The sequence below is a fragment of the Podarcis muralis genome, chromosome 10 (assembly GCF_964188315.1).
Source record: "Podarcis muralis chromosome 10, rPodMur119.hap1.1, whole genome shotgun sequence".
In the NCBI taxonomy this organism is placed as follows: Eukaryota; Metazoa; Chordata; class Lepidosauria; order Squamata; family Lacertidae; genus Podarcis; species Podarcis muralis.
The window spans coordinates 6243735-6266532 of record NC_135664.1 but is presented as its reverse complement, the minus strand read 5'-3'; the positions used below and the strand labels follow the sequence as shown (position 1 = coordinate 6266532).

The 22798-nt window shown below is 40.3% G+C and overlaps 1 protein-coding gene across 1 annotated transcript in view; it reads left to right on the top strand.

Moving 5' to 3' along the window:
* The window catches only part of RSBN1L (round spermatid basic protein 1 like), a 41652-nt gene extending 23530 nt beyond the window's left edge, over positions 1–18122 (top strand). Inside the window, exons 4-8 of the mRNA XM_028745429.2 lie at positions 7945–8082; positions 8796–8938; positions 12129–12296; positions 14228–14336; positions 14428–18122. Of these exons, the coding sequence (XP_028601262.2) occupies positions 7945–8082; positions 8796–8938; positions 12129–12296; positions 14228–14336; positions 14428–15072 (1203 nt within the window). The 3' untranslated portion in view covers positions 15073–18122. The remainder of the gene's footprint in view (positions 1–7944; positions 8083–8795; positions 8939–12128; positions 12297–14227; positions 14337–14427) is intronic.
* The last annotated feature ends 4676 nt before the right edge of the window (positions 18123–22798 follow it).

Here is a 22798-nt window from a genome sequence, read left to right as displayed (position 1 = left end):
TTAATCAGTGACATGAATCATAGGGCTTCCAGGTGTAGCTCTACTGTGTTCTTCTTCACTATAGAAACAGGGATTTTACTGTTGGAAACAAAAGTATATGTTCTGCTACTTAAAATATCTGCATTGAAGAATGGGAAACATCCAAATTATGTGTGCTTGACCAGTTAGCAAGTTGTTCATACATGGTTGATTCGGTTAGATCCAGGCTGGCCATCCTGTGAATGTGGAAGGGTTCTTTCTCTTCATAGAAAGGACCAGAAATTTCTTGCTAGAGGAATAATAATAATAATAAAAATTATTATTATTATTATTATTATTATTATTATTATTATTATTATTTATTTATTTATTTATACCCCGCCCATCTGGCTGGGCTTCCCCAGCCACTCTGGGCGGCTTCCAACAAAATATTAAAATACAGTAATCCATCAAACATTAAAAGCTTCGCTAAACAGGGCTGCCTTCAGATGTCTTCTAAAAGTCTGGTAGTTCTTCTCTTTGACATCTGGTGGGAGGGCGTTCCACAGGGAAGGTGCCACTACCGAGAAGGCCCTCTGCCTGGTTCCCTGTAACTTGGCTTCTCACAGCGAGGGAACTGCCAGAAGGCCCTCGGCGCTGGACCTCAGTGTCCAGGCAGAACGATGGGGGTGGAGATGCTCCTTCAGATATACTGGATTGAGGCTGCTTTGGGCTTTAAAGGTCAGCACCAACACTTTGAATTGTGCTCGGAAACGTACTGGGACCCAATGTAGGTCTTTCAGTGTTATATGGTCTTGGCGGCCACTCCCAGTCACCAGTCTAGCTGCCGCATTCTGTATTAGTTGTAGTTTCCAGGTCACCTTCAAAGGTATCCCCACATAGAGCGCATTGCAGTAGTCCAAGTGGGAGACAACCAGAGCATGCACCACTCTGGCAAGACAGTCTGCGGGCAGGTAGTGTCTTAGCCTGCATACCAGGTGGAGCTGGTAAACAGCTGCCCTGGACACAGAATTGACCTGTGGCTTTTGTCAATTTACACTTCCTTTACAGTGCCCTGCACCACCTCTTGTGCTCCTCCAGAGTCCCCCAACTCTTCAAAGCAGATTTTCCTTGGGCTGAAGAGGGAAGAAGGTGTTGTAAAAATACACTTATCCCTTGTGTCTGGCACTAGTGAAATGTCACAGAACATGTGGGGAATCTGGGGATCCAAGCCTTTCTGTTTGCACACACAAAAATCCTTAAGTTTTCTTTTTCTAAAACCTTTTTGCAGGGTAGAAACTTGACAAATATTTTATTGCTTAATTTGAATTTCTTGGTACCAGAAAATGGGCAGCATTCTTCTATGATTCAAATGCCCCATGTGCTTCACTATGTATAGCTGTGTTTTCTTATTTTTTGAGTTCTCTTTGCAGTTTTCCCTTTTGAACTGCACTATAATTGGATGCAGATAAATTTCCATTTTGGAAGCATGCTGATAGGCCTAAAACAAGTAACAACAGCAACTTGGATAGTCGGCTTAATTAAAAAGTTTACATCTATTGCATGGTTTTACACTCCTATGCTTGGTGTTCACTTCTTCCCTTTTACCAGAAAAGCCATACCTATTTGTTTCAGCTTGTGATAAACTAGAGTAAGATGACAATTTTTTTCTCTTGCCTAGGGTAGCTGTTTATATAATTTTGTAATATTTATAGGATGCTGAGATACAACAAGATGCAACAGAAAAGCATAGTTTAGCACTGGAGCCTTAAGTTTGCACACTCCTCTTTTGTATGCTGCAATTAGTAATTCTCAATCCTGGTTTTTAGCAATCCATAATTTACTGTTTCATCTGAAAAAGGCAAACTGGTGAGCTTGCATAAAACCAAGATCAAATTGACTAGGTATAGCAAGCTACTTTCCTGGAAGGAATAGATTACTATTATTCACATGAGTGTGAAGGGTTAATGACAGTGCTATATTAGGGAAAGTAACTGTAAGTCCAGGATCATGTTTACATTTTGTTAATCTTATGTAACTGTAGTTGCCAAGGGAACAGGTTCCCCTCCTATTTGAGTGCTTTTCTAGTAACCTTGTCACAAAGAACAAATTGTGTTGCAAGTGTATGTGCTCTTTGTTGCCTCCTTCCCCAAACTGGTGCTCTTCAGGTTTTTTGGAATACAACTCAATTATTTCTCACCACTGGTCATACTCACTGGGTACATGAGAGGAAGCCTTCTCTTTTGAAATGGACAGGGGAGTGGCTCCAGCCTTTCTTCCGATAGCATCCTGAGGTACACCACCTAACTTAGTTTGCTACATAATGTGATTTAAGCCTCACTATCAACCTAATTTATTGTCCATTCAATCCTAATGAGGAAAGACCATATACACAAAATGCTACTCTTATTGTAGAAAAGCTAATCACCCACAGCCCCCCTCTTCTTGTATCCTGGAAGCATTATCCCGGATCATGCCCCTTTCTTTTGCAATGTCTTCAGTGCTCAAGTGTATAACTAGCCAAGCCAGCCAGAAAGCACATGCCCATGCTCTGTCCCCCTTCCTGAGTTGTGCTCCTTCTCTCCTCCAGACTCTTATTCTCTTGAGTCTTCCCTTTTCTGAGCTCCTGACTGCTGTCCCTCTGCTTCCTGGGATCACCACCTTTTCTCCAATGTTCAGAGCCTAAGTGGAAGGCAAGGTAGTAACCTGCCTGCTCCTCCTATTTCCCTGCCTTTTTCTCAGTCTTACTGCAGTTATACCCATTTTTTCCCACCCCTTTATGTGCAAGCTGTATTTTATACCCATTCCACCCCACAAACCATTCTCCTTCCTCTATCTTCCTTTCTAGCAGATCCAGTTAATTGCTGCTTTAGCACTCTTTCAGTAAAGAAAGCCTTTTTCGGTAAAGTCTTTAACTTGTCTCTTGCTCCCTGAGCACCTTACAAAGGCAATCCACTGCCCCGACTAAACAATATGAACATTACCAGCACTTAGCTCATTGGTATTTTGATTGTTATATTAGCTGGAGCAGAATGCACCAGACTGACATCAGGCTGTTCTTTGGTAGAATAGGGCCATAGTCCCATTGGAAAGAGTTGTCTGCTGCACACCACATGAGTTAAATTTCCCTAACTGCTTGTGTTCTGGAAGGGCTTGTTCCATGGACACAGCAAAGTACTATGAAGACGTGTACTAAGTAAGTAAGCCGGGCAATGCTGTCATAATAGGATGTTGAGACATACAATGATCTCATAAGCAGAGTTTTACTTCTTACATGAGCATCTTAGGGTATGAATCCCTCCCCCTTCATTATTCAGAATACTTTCTTGCATTAAAATCACATGACAGCAGAGCTGATTTGGCAGGTGCTCTGGTATCAGCCATTTCCTTCCAACGTGCCCCAGATATTGAATCATTCCAAGGCATTCTGGGGAAAACATGACAACCCCTACTGTTAACTTCTACTCCTCTCCCAATATCCAAGGAATTTTGGAAAAATAAAATGGTAGGTGCTAAGTCATCCCTAAAATTGGGTGCTTCCTCCAGAAAAGGATAAGCCCCGCTCCCAAATGAAATTAATTGGATAATGAATCTGAATTCATTTCACTGCTTAGTGATGTTTACTTTATACAAGTATGTTGAATGAAATGGATCCCATTTGGTTCTATTTTTCATTAATTACAAAATAAATTAACATTCCTTTTTCTATTAATACAGTACTTGTATAAAGTATATGCTTTTTCACTTGTTTTTATTTTTAAAATATTGCAATCCCTAACCTGACTTTGCTAAATTGAACTCCCAATATAGCCCAATATAAATTACACTCATATAAAAACAATTTGCAAATTTATTTAATCTGAGTGGTAAGATGAGCTTTTTGAAACAGAAGTAAAATCTAGATATACACTGAGGTTGCTATGATCCAAAGGTATTAATACACTAAGGTATGGTAACTATGGCTTTATTTGGAGATTCTCTAACATCACCTCCTAAGATATATGGTCAACAGTCACTAGAGTCTGCTTTAACCTGAACACATTTTGGAAGCAGTGCAAGCACTTTCTGTTTGAATCAACATTTAGTGGCAGGGGTTAAGAGAAGTTCATTTTACCAGCAGAACAGAAAATAGTATTCTGTAGTTGTCTAGTAAGAACACATAGAACTTGCTCTGCAATTCTAGGGCTCTGATATGTAATATGAAGAAGACATGAAAATAATATTCTGTTACCTTTCAGCAGGTTGAAGCTAATTTTAACAGTACCAAGCAGCAACAACCTCCAAACCCCCATCTGTACAGAACCTTTATTGTATTTTAAGTCAAAGGGGGCGATTACAACTATAAACTGCAGGATGATGTTCTTTAAATCAGAATAGTTTGCACTTTTAAGTCTTACGGTTACTTAATTAGAAAGACAGCCATCAAATTTTATTTGTAATTTCATTATATGGTTTGTACAGTTAGATTGTGTTAATTTCTTGACTCTTGTCGATGCACAGTAACATTTAATACACATTCACAAAATTTAACATGCTTCTTAAGAATCCTCATTTTTGAAGCCCAGTTGATCTCTCAAAAGCCAAAATGAGGGCTACAATTGATACAATTAATGAAAAATCTGTGCATGCTTTTCATATAGTGCAACCAAAACAGATCTGATAGAAGCCACAGATGAAGTTCTTGCCTGTTAGCAGTGCATACATGCTCCATTATCTATAAACACATTTGCCATGCACACCAGTCAAGTTGTGATTGCCCGGTCAGATGTGCAGCTGACTTAACTCTCCACCATGAATGGCGATGAGGTGCATGGTGCTTTAGGTGTATTCATTCAGCATTCATTCCATTTATATCCTTTGTCTTAGCTGCTGTCATATCGGTATTGAACTTTCTTTCTTTTTTTGTTCGTTCTCATAGCATACTTTTAAAGTGTTTATTTGATGTCACTGTGGATGCATACAAAACATCATTTGCTGGGGTGAGAAAATGATCTGAACCATGGGCTCAAGGGAGAGCCAAGTGGTTGGATGCAGGGATACCAAAGAAAGATGTCAAGAATGCCAGAACAGCAAGTTCTAGCGCTTTTAAAAAGTAACGTGTAAACAGCATGCAGAGCCCTTCTGCCCTTAACGATGCGGGGCGAACACTTGCAGCAGCAAGCAAGCAGTCATCAAGATTTGTCCGCAAATGTTAAGCGTTATTTTTTACAAAAAGCTGCTGCATATGTCAGCTTGGCCAGAACCTCTCCTGAACCCAAGTGACCCCTGAAGGCATAGGTGGCAACTGTCCAAGGCTTACATATCACTTCCTTCTCTGAGCCCAGAGCCCAGCATCTCAGGCCTCACTGATAAGCGTAGTAACAAAGCAAGCCAATTGGCACATATCAAAGCATGTATGAGCTCATTCCCACAGCAACTATCAATTAATTTTGAGGTTATCTTGACTACCAAGATGACTAACACAGGCCCAGTTGCGACCATGCGGAGATTTCTGGGCTGACATCTCCACCTGTCTGGCCTTTCTATCTTTCTTAAGCAGGTAAGCAGAAGAGCTTATTTATTGTGTTTATATCCCAACCTCTTTTCCAAGGAGTACACGTTTCACCGCCTCCTCAATTAAACTCTACAACAACAACAAGATAGGCTGTGACTGGCCCAAAATCACCAAGTGAGCTTCCTGACTTGAGTGGTTATTTGAACCCTGATCTCACACTGATCTGACACTCTTAACCACTACACCACACTGACTTCCTAGAGTACTTCTGCTATGGTGCTGCTATATAAATTAAGTAGGTAATTAAATATGGGGAAACCAAAATGTACCGTAATTTAAAGAAGGATCTGCACTAATTTCTTTAAAGCTTGAATTTGTTTTATTTTAGATTGTTTTATTTGATGTTTTAATGTGTTGTAAACCACCTTGAATTTTTTTAAAAATAAAGCGGTATAGAAATGGAATGAAAATAATAATAAATATAATAAGTATAATAAGTTCCATGGGGCGGACAGGGCGGAAAGGTACTTAGACAGTCTGTTCTGGCAACCGCAACCTAGGTTTAAGGTGCCATTTGGCAATCAGCTTATATATCTGATTGCCAAATGGGCAATATTTAAATGGACAATATATTAGGGACGCGGGTGGCGCTGTGGGTAAAAGCCTCAGCGCCTAGGGCTTGCCGATTGAAAGGTCGGCGGTTCGAATCCCCGCGGCGGGGTGCGCTCCCGTTGTTCGGTCCCAGCGCCTGCCAACCTAGCAGTTCGAAAGCACCCCTGGGTGCAAGTAGATAAATAGGGACCGCTTACTGGCGGGAAGGTAAACGGCGTTTCCGTGTGCTGCGCTGGCTCGCCAGATGCAGCTTGTCACGCTGGCCACGTGACCCGGAAGTGTCTCCGGACAGCGCTGGCCCCCGGCCTCTTGAGTGAGATGGGCGCACAACCCTAGAGTCTGTCAAGACTGGCCCGTACGGGCAGGGGTACCTTTACCTTTACCTTTATATATCTGAGTTTCTAACACTGCAAGATGGCGTTTGCAGGCCTTCCACAGAGAAAGAAACCTAGTTTGTTATCTATGTCTTCATTTTTATGCTATCCATTCCTTTGACAAAATATTAAAACATCTTGCTACAAAACAAGAGCTGGAAGTGCCTTTTTCCAGCCTGAGTGCTTATCTTTCAGTACTGCGTGTTTAATTTAAATCTGACTACAGTATGTTGCCGTAACTAATTGTATGTAGACAGAAAGTCCTAGGAAAATTTAAATTTCTTAATGGCAAGCTGAATCATCTAAATCATCTATGTCTAAACTCTTAACAGTGTTAGCTGATGGATTATTAAACAAAAACTGGCTGTTGGAGTTTCTGTGGAGGAAACATGTTTACTTGACAGTCGTGTTTGAGAGTACATTTGAGAGTAGCATTTTGTTGCGTTGCTGACATTTAGACAGGCTGATTGCTGGTCAAGAAGTCACTGCATTTGTGTCAGTGGAGAACAGATGGTTGTAGGGAGGGCATATGTCCAAGAGAGTGGGAAATGAGGTAATGAAAGGGGGGGATAGATATATTAACGCATATTTAAAATTGTCATAGGCATAAAGCTATATAAATAAGGCATCTAGAAATGTGGACTCATTTTAAAAGAACAGATAGCAGACACTGCTGCATAGAAGCTTAGAAGACATTACCATTTAATGAAAAGTGCTGCCTTCTCCGTTATTTTTGTATCAGTGCATAGGAAGGCAAATGTATAATATCCTAGGGTTTGCATTAGACAGCACAGGAGAAGTGAATGTACTGGCTGGTAAATAATCTGCTATGCATATTAATGTTGGTTCAGTAAACATCATTTTCTTAATCCCTTGCTCCAGCCTTGTAATTAAATTTATTGATATTCTACACAGCAGAATATATTAGTTAGTGATTCAAACGAGGCAATGTATTTTATAGTATAAATAGTAATTCTCTTGCTTTTATTGTAAATAATTGTGCAACATGAAATACATATTCTCTTCCTCTGCTTCTATTATTTTTGTTCCTGAAGACAGAAATTAAAGTCAGACATTTTTCATTATCTCTTTTCAGTTGGGTTGCAACATTTTTATACCAAAATATTCAAATATAAATTAAACCTTTTTATTAAAACTAAGTCATTAAAATACATATAAACAATTTATTTATTTTTTAAATGCAGCCACCTTTTCTTATCTGCTACCTTTTGTTTAACTTGCATTGTTTAATTTTAATTTGTGGGGTTTTTGCATTTCATGTTGAGTATGATGTTTTATTTATGTTGAAATGCTAAAGCATTGCACTCACCACCTTTTAGCCTGGTCATAATTTTAGATCTCCTCTTACTGTACTATTAAAAATGTTTAATTTGTACTTCTGTGCTTTAGAAAATATTTTGTATATTTGTGCAAATGTAAATTGTTTTGTAATTTATTCTGTGTATAAAACTAACCCTTGTTTACTGTATATGACTTTTTTTTTAGGTAAAAAGAACATATTCCCATGGTACATACAGAGCTGGCCCAATGAGACAAATCAGCTTGGTTGGAGCAGTGGATGAGGAAGTGGGGGACTATTTTCCAGAGTTCCTAGATATGCTGGAAGATTCACCTTTCTTAAAAGTAAGAAAGAAAGAGAATTGGGGAAGTAACTTTTGCATAGTTTTGTTAAATCTTAAAACTTTGTTTATTATGATAAACAAAATGACACTTCTAATATGGTGAAGAGATTAGATCCGAAATCTGCAAGTCTTTAATACAGGGATTCTTGCATGCAAAAATAAAATTAAATATAATGCAATGCAAGAAAATAAATAGTGTGCAACATTTTGTGTTTATGTTCATTTTTCTGCAATCAATAGCTTTCAGGGTCCATGATCCCAAAAAGGTTAAGAATCACTGTTTCAGAAAGTCACTTCCAAAACTGGCAAATGATTAGGTAGAAGGCAACAATTAAATGTATTGATTTTTCAATTTGTATTGTACATTCATATTTGAAGGCCAGTTCAAGTTCTTCATAACTGAGGCTATTAATTTCTTATGAAAGCTGCAGTCCTGATGAAATTTTCAAGGAGCACTGAAAGCACTCAGATTCTTAGGTTGAGGAATACGGTGTGCTACAATGCAATTTATGTATAGATATAAAATTGTCTTTGAGGTAGACATTATTTTGAATTGAAAATACAGTAAATGCACAAGAAAAATTGTGGTCCTCTGATGAAATTGCCCCTGTTTTGCAGTAGAATAAGATATGCAGTGTTCTCATGTTGTGAGTTAATGAAAATGTTTCAATTGGTGGTGTTTTAAATAACCTTTAAATAACTGTTTCTTCTTAGTGTACTTTGCCATGGGGGACACTTTCTAGTTTGAAACTAGAGAGTCGTAAAGATAGTGATGATGGTCCTATTATGTGGGTACGTCCAGGAGAACAAATGATCCCTGTGGCAGACATGCCAAAGTCACCTTTCAAAAGGAAAAGGTATGTTGAAATATCTGGCTTTATTTGATTCCATACTATAGAGTTTAAAACTTCCTGAGCAGCTTACAGCCATTAAAACAGTAATAAGTTATTTTAAAAGAATTTAAAAAAAAAATTTTTTTTTAATTGAAGCTAAAAAATCTCAGAATCCCCAAAGCTCTAAAAATCCTAAGTAAATAATGATACCTTCATGTGGTACAAAAAGACATCAAGCTCAAAGTCCCTTTGGCAAAAGATTGCAATAGGTGGGGTGTGCCAAAGCAAAAAATACCATGGTGGAATCTACACACACATAAAAAACATTCTGAAAATGCTTTAAAAAAATAAAAATACATTGAATTTTCCATAAGGCTCACCATTGCCATCTAGTGTCACATTGTATATTGCACTTAAAACACACTTTATTTGCAGTTGTAAAGCTGGGTCCCTTGTCTCCAGAGTTGGACTCAAAGAAGGGCTTCAGATGATGGCCTTAATATTTGTGTAGGCTTATGTGAGTGGGAGAAGATGTTCCTTAAGGAGTATGTTTAAGATCTTTGTTCTAATTTTTGTCGCCGTTGTCCACACACACTGGCCTTTAGAAAGATTTCTTAAGTAGCCATTCATTTCTAAAGGATCAATGAACCACATTCATTTTTAAGTTCTTTTTGAGGAGGTTGGTTTAAGCCCATGTTTTTTCTTTTTTTTGAATAACTTCTTATTGGGCTTTAAAAATCAAGGCTCATAGGAGTAATAAATTATACAAATAGGCCAAGTCTTTTCATATCATTCATACATCACAAAAATAGCACAATAAGTTTGCAGTAATATCTATGACATACAATTTATTATTAGTGGTCAGTATATAAGCTCTTGGTTCATTGATTGGTTAAACAAAAACAAAGGGGAAACAGGATAGAACAGAGTTAACAGATAACATTCAACATCACATAGCTAATCGCCTAATCAGGAGCCCTTGTGGTTGTGCTTAGATTAATAGTCATTTTCCCTCTTAAGTTACCAATGAAACAATATAGAGTGCTTGTATATTGATGAATGGGGGGTTTCAAAGTGAATATAATAATTTATGTTTACATTTAAATTTAGATAAACCAGATTGAGCCAAATGCTGATGGTGGGGGGATTATTCATTTTCTGGAATATGTTATGAAATTAAACTATATTGGGGTAAAGCCATCTTTCTTGATCTGGCCATGTGTCAACTGTAGTTTATTTGCAATTTATTTCTTAAGGAGGGCTGTTTCCCAACCTGTTTTGTACCAATTGTCTATTGTTGTGCCGGAAAGGTCTTTTCAGTCTCTGGTTATGTTGTGTCTTGCCACTTGTAATAAATGGCTTGTTAATTCTTTAAGTTCAGGCCTTTTTGACTAAACATGTTATATTTTCTTTTCTTAATAGTCACTAATACTGTGTACTTGCAATACTTGGCTCTGGTACTAGAATTATGGACTGAATTGGACAGAGCTGGCTCCAATTCAGCCAGTATTAATCTCTGAAGTGATGTACTTAGGCCCTTTTGAGATCAAAATGAGCACTTTGTTCCATAGAGGGAGAAAGTAAATGATCACAGAGAGCTGGGGTGGCAGCTAGTTCATCATCAATGATTGTTATGATTTATTTATTTTTATATCAAACAGTTTTAAGTCACTTAATAGTTTTAACATAGGGTACAACATAAACAGAAAATTATAAAACCAGGAATTCAGGCAGTCAAAAACATTCCCTGAACTTATGGGTCAGGGAAAGACCAGGCAAAAAGTTAGGTCTTTACAAGACACATGATGTACCGTATTTTTCGCCCTATAGGACACACTTTCCCCCCTCCAAAAATGAAGGGGAAATGTGTGTGCGTCCTATGGGGCGAATGCAGGCTTTCGCTGAAACCTGGAGAGCGAGAGGTGTGCACCGACCCCTCTTGCTCTCTAGGCTTCAGGCAGCTATCCGCAAGCCTGTGGAGCCCGGCAGGAACTCCCGCGGGCTCCGAAGGCTTGCGGATAGCTGCCTGCAGCCCGAAGCCCGGGGAGCGTGGCACTGTGCACCCCAGGCTTAGGGCAGCTATCCGCAAGCCTTGGGAGCCCGGTGGGAGTTCCCTCCGGACTCCCAAGGCTTGCGGACAGCAAGCTCCACAAGCTCCGGGAGCGATGGCGAGGTTGCGCAACCTCGCCTTCGCTCCCGGACCCCCAGCCCCGAGGCTAAAAACAAAGCCAGGACAGCCAGCGGGATCCATCCCGCTTGCTGTCATGGCTTCTTTGCTCTTTGGGGCTCGGGGGGAAAATAATCCCCCCCTTTATCCCCCCCCCCAAATAAGTGCGCCCTATGGGCCGGTGCGCCCTATAGGGCGGAAAATACGGTAATTGACCAATTTTTCAGCCATGAAGAGCCCTCATCCTCAGTGCCCCTGCTTTGCTGAGATTCAGGCTTAGCTTGTTATCCCTCATCCAGTCGACCACTGCATCCAGGCACTGGCCCAGGTCCTGCATGGCATCTCCTGATTCAGTCGTTATTGAGAATTAGAACTGAGTGTTATCCTACTCGTGACACCTGGCCCTAATTTCCTTATGACTGCTCCCCGTAGTTTCATATTGCCTAGAGCATAATCGCAAGGGGACTGAAAAGTACTCTTCTATTATTACTGTCTGTACTTGGCCACATAGGTAGTGCAGTGCCCCCTAATTCCCATCCCATAGGGCCAGTCCCATAGAAGACAGGAGTGCCTGGCTTGCTCTGGTCCATGGGGTCACAAAGAGTTGGACACGACTAAACAACAGCAGAGCCAGTCCAGTAGGGTGCAATGGTCAATGGTATCAAAAGCCTTGGAGAACTAGACGTGGGAGCAAGATTACACTCCCCTTGTCCTGCTCTTGTTAAAGACAATCCATCAGGGTGGCAATGAGCAACTCAGTCCCATAGAATAGCAGTCTTTCTATTTCTAATTTGTGTGTAGAATGCAATTATAATATCAAATGAACATTGCACTGTGTACAAGAAATGTACAAAAAGATCTGGAAATGCGGGTGCATATTAGCTTGTTCGTTTGTTTTCAATCACTGCACAAAAATTCTAAACCAGCACCTTGTATATTGGAGGGCATTCCTTTTTTACTGGTGTAATAACTTGCTAACATTTTTATATGAAGGGGGGGGGAATGGACAATTATTCTTAATTTTTCTTACCCCCATCCTTTTAACAGAACAACCAATGAAATAAAAAACCTGCAGTACCTACCTCGTATTAGTGAACCTCGTGAAATGCTTTTTGAAGACAGGACACGAGCCCATGCAGATCACATAGGACAAGGGTTTGAACGACAGACTACAGCTGCTGTGGGAGTATTAAAGGCAGTGCATTGTGGAGAGTGGTATGTATTTGCCAGGTTTTTTTCAGGATAAACATCTGAAAAATACCTGCATGAATTGGACAGTGCTGAGATAGATCCCAACTAATAGTCCTGTCTACTTCTACTTCTGCTTCATTGACTATGCAAAAGCCTTTGACTTTGATGCTGGGAAAGATGGAGGGCACAAGGAGAAGGGGGCGACAGAGGACGAGATGGTTGGATAGTGTTTTCGAGGTTACCAGCATGAGTTTGACCAAACTGCGGGAGGTAGTGGAGGACAGAGGTGCCTGGCGTGCTCTGGTCCATGGGGTCACGAAGAGTCGGACACGACTAAATGACTAAACAACAACAACAAAATAGTCCTGTCATCACTCTTGGCCTTGAGTTGGTATGCAGAAGAGATTTGGCCCTGTATTGCTGCAAGTTGCTGATCCTAATATAGGGAGTCAAAAATCCTAAAGATAAATGCTATTTGTGCATTTAGCTTGATGCATTCTATAACAGATAAGTATTCCATATCAAATCTACATTGGCACAATGGATAGGAAATGGCAAGATAGTGACGGAGGTGATTAGTAAGTGTTAATGCAGAATGGAAATTGCCATGCAGAATGGAAATGGACATGATTTTTTATTTGAGGTGTGATTTTCTTCTATTTTCAGCTCTGGACTAATCTGTTTTTGAAATCTTAGTTGGCTGAATTGTGCAATTTAATTGAAAACACAGGTGAAATGTTAAGAAAGCAAAATGAGCATTTGCCTACCTTCTGATAACTGGATTTGAAAGTAAATCCAGCTTTTTCCTCTTTGTGTGTGTGTTTTTTAACAGCTGTGAAATATCAGAGGATAGTGGAATGTGATAAACAATTATGAGTTAAAAATAATAATGTTTTGGAGACTGATAGTGTGACATATAAGCAGGACAGAACTTAATCTGTAGCTTCTGGGACAAGGAACCCTGAGCACTGCAATCTCTAATTTACACTAATTTGCAGATGCTGTACATTGCAGCTGTGTGGAAGAAGTAAGTAAATTAGCATACTTGCTAGAGTATCCTGTGGCTCATGTGAAACTAAAAGGTAAAGGTACCCCTGACTGTTAGGTCTAGTCGCAAATGACTCTGGGGTTGCGGCACTCATCTCACTTTACTGGCCGAGGGAGCCGATGTTTGTCCACAGACAGTTTTTCTGGGTCATGTGGCCAGCATGATTAAGTCGCTTCTGGCGAAACCAGAGCAGCACACGGAAACGCCATTTACCTTCCTGCTGGAGCGGTACCTGTTTATCTACTTGCACTTTGACATGCTTTTGAACTGCTAGGGTGGCAGGAGCTGGGACCGAGCAATGGGAGTTCACCCCGTTGTGGGGATTCGAACCACCGACCTTCCAGTCGGCAAGCTCAGTAGTTTAGACCACAGTGCCACCCGCTTCCCTTTTGATTTTAGGCCCCAGTAAAAGGTAATGCTTTCTACAAGGAAGTTGTAATAGAGTAGTACACACCTGAACACCTGTTATATTAGCATGAGAAGACAAAGGATCAGTTGCTGTGTTAGTACTATTTATAAAAAATAAGTTCCAGTTGCTGTTGTTACTTTTCATTGGACTTCTGCAAACTGAAAAACAACTCTTTGTATATTTTCAGTGCTTTATTTTGTGCTTACAAGAGCAGCAAATAGCTGGCTGATTTTAATATACAGTGGACACTCGGGTTGCGAACGTGATCTGTGCGGGAGGCACGTTCACAACCCGTAGCGCGATTCAGCGCTTTGCGCATGCACAAAGTGCAATTTAGTAGTTTTGCGCATGTGCGAGCGCCGAAACCTGGAAGTAACCCGTTCCGGTACTTCTGGGTTCGGCGTGGTGCGCAAGCCGAAAACATGCAACCTGAAGCATCTGTAACCCGAGGTATGACTTTATTAACCTTGATGGCAACACTTTCTCCCCTTTGTATAGGCCTCAACAACCTCGTATAACCAAAGATGTAATTTGCTTTCATGCAGAAGATTTCTTAGAGGTAGTTCAACGAATGCAACTAGATCTGCATGAACCTCCGCTTTCACAGGTAAGTGTTTTGAAAGACTTGATAATTATTTCCTTGAGAATTACCATGATCCAGAAAACATTTATTAATTTTCTTTTCTCTCTCTTTCTAGTGTGTCCAGTGGGTTGATGATGCAAAACTTAACCAATTACGAAGGGAAGGCATTCGATATGCCAGAATTCAGTTGTATGATAACGATATTTATTTTATTCCAAGGAATGTTGTGCATCAGTTTAAGACAGTTTCAGCTGTGTGCAGTTTAGCTTGGCATGTTCGGCTCAAGCTCTACCACTCAGAGGGAGAAAATCAAAGCATCTATGAAGCAGGCCTGCCAACAGATCCCACGTGTTCTGCTGTAGGACTTCAAACTGACAGTGTAATCCACGCAGCGAGTATAAATGCCTCTGAAGACACTAAATTTTCAGGCATTCTGCAAACTAAATATGTCAAACAGGAATTTCCATGCACACATGAACCTGCTGCATCTTTCCAAAATAAAGAGGAACCAATTATTGTTAATCTTCCAGAAAAGACAGTCGCACCTAATGTTATGGAATGTCAGAATGTTAAAGCAAAGCTGGATCATGGTCAGTTGACAGGGTCTACGTTTGAAACTGCATCTGAATTTGAACCTGAAGACAAAGACTTGCAGGACAGCTTGGGTCTGGGGGGTCATGTGAACCTGGAGGATACCAGACAAAGCAGTTCAGCATATTCAAGTCTGCATGGCAAACAAGAAGATGACTTTTTGTGTTGAAGTTGTTCTGTGTGTGTATATATATTTTTAAATTCCTTTTTAAACATAATAATGTAAAGATGCTTAAATTCTGTGAGTCAGGTTTGTTACTTGCCTCACATCTGTTACAGAAAATAGTTTATGTAGCTTTGTAACATTCCTCAGTGCCTGTCCATAACTGTGAAAGTATCAAAGCACTTAGGGCCAGATGCACTGTAAACACTGCAGGTGTAACATAAAGAAGTCTTTAAATATGAGTTGTAGGTTTTAGACTAGAGCTGACATTTAACATATATTTTTTGTAAGATAAGCCAGAATTCTTTTTGACAATTCCAGGCTTTTCCATAGAGCTTATTTATACCAATTTTTTTTCCTTTTTAACGTGTCAGCACTGTAGTGTAAATAGCTTTTTTAAAGAAAAATCTTTTTAGTGTGATTTATATTGAAATGTGAGCCACTTAATAAAGGTTCATAATAACAATAATGGGTTTTATTTTTCAGTCTCTTTAAAAAACCCCCTCAAAACTTCTGAGCTAATTTTCAAAACACTTAGTTTTGCAAGAAAGTGAATATTATTGTATGATGAAACAAAAACCTTAGACATTTAAGTTAAAATGCACAGTTTCACTTTCAAAGCGAATTTGGATGAGTAGTTCATGTGGTGGTTATACATGCAATGAACTTCTCTTGTCATCTTATTTTACATTGACAGGTACTTTGCTCACAATACAGTTATGATAAACTTCAGAGATCCCACTATTTCCTGGTGTTCCCTACATGAAGAGAGATGAGTCAGGAATCCTAAGGGAAAAAATCGCACACATAACAAAAAAATCAGTTAGAATGTTTTGGTATACCATACAGGGATACTTGTATAATTTTTGAAGTTTCATATTCTGGAACAGCAGACAAGTATTGATAGGAGCCCAAAGATGGAAGGTGACTAGAATGTGTGACCCACCTGACCTTTGAAGGAACCTAATCAAGTTTTTGATTCTTAGCCTTTAGCTGAAACTGCATGCATATTTTTATGCTTTAATCCACAACCACAAAGGCCAAAAGAACAACCCGAAACTTGGACTTTGGGGATTTTGGAGAAAAGCAGTACATAATTGAATCCAATAATCAATTTACATTTTTAAGTACTTGTATAACTACTGCTAAGAAGGCCCCTTGATTAAATGTAAGACACAGAATCTTCATAGGTGTACTTAAAGCACAATTATACATTAGGGCTGTATTCTAGAGGGTATTTAATTTTGTCTTTAGCTCTTGGATTAGTGAATTGGCTTCTTTGGTAGATGCAGCCAGTTGAGTTTGCCCAGCCCATTGGAAAGCATGGCCACTGCCTCTAAGCCTAATAGGTTTTAAAAGGAGTTAACACACAGAATGCTTAATTACAGCAAAGGTTTAACAGCCCATAAAATCTTCCCCTTTCAGCTTTAAAAATATAAACACACTTCAAGGCAAGATGCTGCAAAGATATGAGGCCCTTTTTTTGTCCCCAGTGCATCTTAGTAATATCAACTACAATTTGGGCTCATCTTGTGCATTCAGTAAAATTGAAGGAAGGGTTGTGGCTCATACATTGCATATGTAAGAGGTCCCAAATTTAGTCACCCACGTTTCCAGTTAGGGTTAGGAAAGACCTGAACCCTTGGAAAGCTGCTGCCAGTCTGTAGATAGCTATGACCTAGATGGACAAGTGTTGGGATATAATACAGTTCCCCATTATCTTATAAGGTACAGCTTTTTTTGGATTGTGCCACTTCGCAATCCAGGTTGAGATGTAGTCCATATTGGGGAGTTATTGAAGGTTTTCCCAAATATTTTCCCAAATATTCTACTTTGATAGGTACAAAGGGTTGTTGACATGGGGGGGGGGGCACTGCAGCATGCATTTTCACCTTTATTCTGAAGTGGTACAGTCCTAAAAGCACAGTGCAACATGGTGGGGAAAGGGATCTGCATCTTTTTGAAGTTTTTGAAAGGGATGCGATATCTTTTGTTAGTTACCTAATGGGCTGAACATGTTACCTCCTTTTTTAAAGCGCTAAAACCTGAGCACTCTTAAACCTCCAAGTTGTTCACCTCAAACTAAGCAGTAATTGGCTATGACTAACTTTTGTTTACCACCTGAGATGTTGACCTATGTATCTTCCGTTCAGCTAGCTGCTCTCTACCTGAGCGTAATTGGGTATAAAGTACCTTTTCCTATGAGATGGATTCTAAGCCCTGCTCGCTCCCGAAACCTAAATCTCTAAATCTTGAGTGAACACCAGTTCCAGTCTCTTCAACTTACTCTCTCCCAGTTATTACATCCTATCATTGGCATTCTATCCTGTATACATTGAAACTTACTTGAGGACTCAAGTTGGAATAAATATAACTTGCAATAATGGAGCTGGAGTTTATTATAGGAGGCAGGACCCCCCCCCCCCAAAAAAAACCCAAATCCAAATGTACAAATTAACAATAGCCAGACAATTTAAGCTGTTAAACAATTTTGTGTGATTTGTCCTCTTCCATAAATGTTAACATATAAATTGGCTCAGAACCTGATGGTTTTTATGTTGTACAAATGTAATTCACCTACATCTGGCCCTATACCATTTTCCAGGCAGAAATAAGTAAGAGGTTTTAAACTCAAGGTTCATACTTGCATCAAGAAATGTCACTATTAGGTTGGTAACTGGTAAGACAGATACAGGTGATTGTAAGAATCATTAAGGCTTCCATACTATGTACGTGTGCCTGAGAATAGGTCTAAATTAACTCAGTGGGGTTTACTTCTGAGTAAACATGTATAAGATTGTGCTGCCAGAGCAACTTCTCAGACTTCCAAGTTTTTCATAGAATGAAACAGCATAAGATGGAGACATACATAATTGCTAGTATATCCTGAGGAGAGGGCCTGACTCAGTCACCAGTTCTTACTAATACATTATCGTCTTAACTCACTACTCTCAGTCACACTTCTTTAGTGCCTACTGTAGCAAGAAACCTCTATTGGTAAATATAGTTGGTGCACCATCAAAACAAAAAATAAAATAACAAATGCTCTAACTTAACCTGTGTGTTTTTAACTTTTGTGCACGTTTGTTATATTTTACACTTGTTCTAATCCTTCATTTCATTTTCTGATGTGTAATACTGCTGTCAAGCGACATTTTTAGCTTCTTTAAAATGCCTCTAGGTGTACACTTTGATCAGGAGCTTCCATGGTGCTCGTTTACTCTGAGTTGAATGATGCTGGACTTTTGTATGCAAGAGCCACAGAAAATTTAGCACAGCTGGCCTACTGACATGAAGAAATGTTATTCTAAGAAGTGTTCCCCCAAAGCTTCTGTTTCTTCTTCCTTCCAGGCTGCCCCACCAGCAACAACCACCTCTTACAATGGGCAGAGACCAGGTATTTAGGCTCCAGCTGACTCCCACTTCAGCCAGTCAGATGAAAGTAGAGTAGAATTCCCTCCCCTGCAACCACCTCATATTCATTGAGATGTAGGCAGAACCTCCTAATCAGACCAGAGCTATCCAATCAAAATTGCCAGCTTTTAAGCCTCTAACATAGTGTTGCTTCTCAAAGCTGCCACATAACTTTGCAACTGTCCGCCATGAGCTGATACCACATAATTCAAAATTTACATTACCCCATGCTGTGAAACTTACCATTTTTTAAAGGCAAACTTTACAATATGCTTAAACAAATGGCAATTTCACCACAGTAGCATTCTATATTGGATCTTAATTAGGTTCCAAACCCTGATCTAAACCCAAATAAAAAAGAAAATAGGAAATAAAATAGTACTGAGATGAGAAGGGCCCTCCATCTTTCTTGTAGTTATGTGTTTAGCAATTTTAAAACTGGGATAGCGTTTATAACTCTTGAAGTCCAGATGACTAGATGTTTGTGCCCCTTGGAATATAGCCTGCAAGTTCGTTCGTTCTTCAAAGGAGCTCAAGATGGCATACATGGTGCCTTGTCAGCTGCACGTTTTTGCCATTCTGAGATTTGTGAAGGGTGGGATGTAAATTAATGTGCTGTGAAGGTGACTTGTTTTATCAAGCATGATCATGTGATAAGGATGCTCATCACATCTAGATTCTTGCTTAGCTCAGGGATTTTCCTACATAGGTGTGGTAAGCCAGCTGTGATTTTGGAAGGTCCTTTACTGGGGCTTCCTCGTGCTGTGTGTGTGTGTGTGTGTGTGTGTGTGTGTGTGTGTGTGTGTGTGTACTATTCAACAATTACATAAAAACGCAACCTATGGTGGAATAATGCACATTGGACTTGGAATGTATAGTAATAGCCAATCACCAGCCATTTTCTCTGAACATAAAAGCCCTGCATCAGACCGTGTCCATCTAGACTAGTAACATACCGTACTTCCAACAGAAGCTGTGGCCAGCTTGTGCCACTCTGCGTAGAACAGGGGTCAGCAATCTTTTTCAGCCGTGGGCCAGTCCACTGTCCCTCAGACCATGTGGTGGGCTGGACTATATTTTTGGGAGGAAAATGAACGAATTCCTATGCCCCACAAATAATCCAGAGATGCTTTTTAAATAAAAGGATACATTCTACTCATGTAAAAACACGCTGATTTCTGGACCATCCATGGGCCAGATTGAGAAGGCGAATGGGCTGCAGCCGATGGGCCTTAGGTTGCCTACCCCTGGCATAGAAGATGCACAGGACTGGAAGACCGCTTATCTCCACATGTGCCTGTGTATACGCTAAGATCTGCAGATATGCTTGGAAACATCATTTCAGCACCAGACAAAGACCTCTATTTTCCAAAGCTTTTAAATCCTCTCTGTGTTGCTGCTATTTGGTGTTTGATTTTAAAATTCTGCTAAGTCTGTTTATATTGCTTGTTAGTGTATTTTATGGTTTTGGTTTTTGGGGGTTGATTTGTCCTAATTTTAATCTTTTGCAAACTGCCCTGGTAAGGGCGTGGTATAAATACAGAAACTATATAGAGCTTATAGCTCACCATGCCCATATTTCAAAAAACACCGACAAGCCAACAGTCATATAATAATGTTAGCCACAGAAGTCTCATCTTAATTATGGAAGTGGCTGCTTCATTCTATAGCTATAACTGTTCATAGCTATAACTATTTAGGTACGGTAACTAAAAGTCTTAAGAATATCATTAATCTGTGCGTTTTTAAACAGAAACAATGACTAAATCTGACTAAGCACACATAGTTGGGTATAAGGTAAAGGTAAAGGTACCCCTGCCCGTACGGGCCAGTCTTGCCAGACTCTAGGGTTGTGCGCTTATCTCACTCTATAGGCCGGAAGCCAGCGCTTTCCGCAGACACTTCCGGGTCACGTGGCCAGCGTGACAAGCTGCATCTGGCGAGCCAGCGCAGCACACGGAATGCCGTTTACCTTCCTGCTGGTAAGCGGTCCCTATTTATCTACTTGCACCCGGGGGTGCTTTCGAACTGCTAGGTTGGCAGGCGCTGGGACCGAACGACGGGAGTGCACCCCGCTGCGGGGATTCGAACCGCCGACCATGCGATCGGCAAGTCCTAGGCGCTGTGGTTTTACCCACAGCGCCACCCGCGTCCCTATAGTTGGGTATATGTGACTGCAATTCTGTACAAAAGTGAAAATTACTTTCTGCTTAAGGATATACAAGATTAAAGCCTTAAATAAGATATGGGCCCCCAACACCCATAGTTGTGTAATAGGAAGCAGAAGTGCAAAATACAGTCCTACAGATTCTTCCAGAGAATCTTCTATGTGATTCTCATTAAGTTGTTTACATCTTTCCCCTTATTAAAGCATGCCAAAATATAAGTTGTAGCAAAGATTATAGAATTTCATGCTTTAGGCTACTGCTGTTTCGTTACCACAACGGGACAGCAACAGGAGACATTTTGTAACGATCAGGTAATTCTATAAGCATAATATCATGGTTTGTTTCAAAACAGGTGTGCACATCCATCCACTCACACAACGAAGCTTTTCCCTCACTGCAGCACCCTTCATACCCCTCCCGCCTTTCCTGAGAGTCAGAAAAGCTTGACATGGGATTCAAGGCTGCAACAGTGAGGAGAGAAAACCCCATTGTGGCTGGACTTCAGCTTGCACAAATTTCATTACAATCCATTAATTATTTTACAGAAGGAAACGTAAGAAACTGTTGCAGCTAGGTAACAAAATAGGTGACAGCTGTGTCTACTCGTAATGTCTCCTACATCTCAATCCAGCAAAACCATTCTGCCATCTTATTGCATGTTTTAAAGGTAAAGGGTAAAGGGACCCCTGACCATTAGGTCCAGTCGTGGCTGACTCTGGGGTTGTGGCGCTCATCTCGCTTTATTGGCTGAGGGAGCCGGCGTACAGCTTCCGGGTCATGTGGCCAGCATGACTAAGCCGCTTCTAGTGAACCAGAGCAGCGCATGGAAACGCCGTTTACCTTCCCGCCAGAGTGGTACCTATTTATCTACTTGCACTTTGACGTGCTTTCGAACTGCTAGGTTGGCAGGAGCAGGGACCGAGCAACGGGAGCTCACCCTGTCGCGGGGATTCGAACCGACCTTCTGATCGGCAAGCCCTAGGCTCTGTGGTTTAACCCACAGCGCCACCCGTGTCCCATTGTATGTTTTACAAGAGACCAAAAAAATTAACTGGCCTGGAAAAGAGAAAAAACAAACCTACTCATAAGAACATTGGTGTGTCTTTTGTCAAGTAAGGCAAGAGTATCTTCAAGTTGGAGATGCAGCTGGATTCTAGTACACCTTAGTCATTGGCAAGTGGAATATTCTTCCCATTCATTCTGAGGCTATGATCAAAGCACCCTTACAGGGAAGTAAACTCTTCTGTTTATGAAAGTTGCCAGCTGCTTCAAACATTGTGAAATGTCTTCTTTTACACAGCACCCCTACTACACAGAGGCAATTGTGTGAAGCACAAAAGCATGCTTTTATTGTTATCCCAGGTTTTGTTCCTATAATGCTAGAGTGTGACAAATATATTTTCTGGCACTGTGTTCTCTTTCCTCCCTTGACCTATTTATTTTCTTCCTCAACAGGAAGATTGCGTCCCTTGGAAGAGGGTAGAGGAGATACAAGTAGGATGACGTGTTAAGACTCGGTGATTCCTGACTGTTTTATTTGAGTTTGTACAGTAGTTTAATGTCAATTCAGTTCACACTGGGCAGCTTAGGGACAGAAAAAAAATGAGGAAGTGAAGGCAAATACTGGTTAACATATCGCATTAAGCATATACATTTATTACAATGCTTGAATCTTAAGAGCACAAAAAGGTTCCTATTAGCTAGAGCAGGGTTTCCCAAACTTGGGTCTCCAGCTGTTTTGGAACCACAATTCCCATCATCCCTGTAGTCGAACAACAGCAGGAGACCCAAGTTTGGAAAACCCTGAAGTAGAGTAAACTAAAGCATTTTAAAATGCTTGACTGCAGTGTTTCATTTGTAAGATGGAAAAGCATCGAATTTCTACAAGAAAGATCACTATCATTGAATCTTTTGCAGATTTTGCAAGCAATGATCCAACTAGAGCCTGTGTGCTTTGTAACTGTTATGTTCCTCTCAGTATTACAACATGATTAGTTGCAAGTAAATCCATTTTGTGTACAAAAATATACTTCCGTGCCTTCAGCTCACTGTCTGGAGAATAAAGTGACTATTGAGAATGCAGAAGTTGGCCATCTGTTCCCAGCCATTTACAGAAAAGCCATTTCAATTTAGTTTTGTGCAATGGCAAG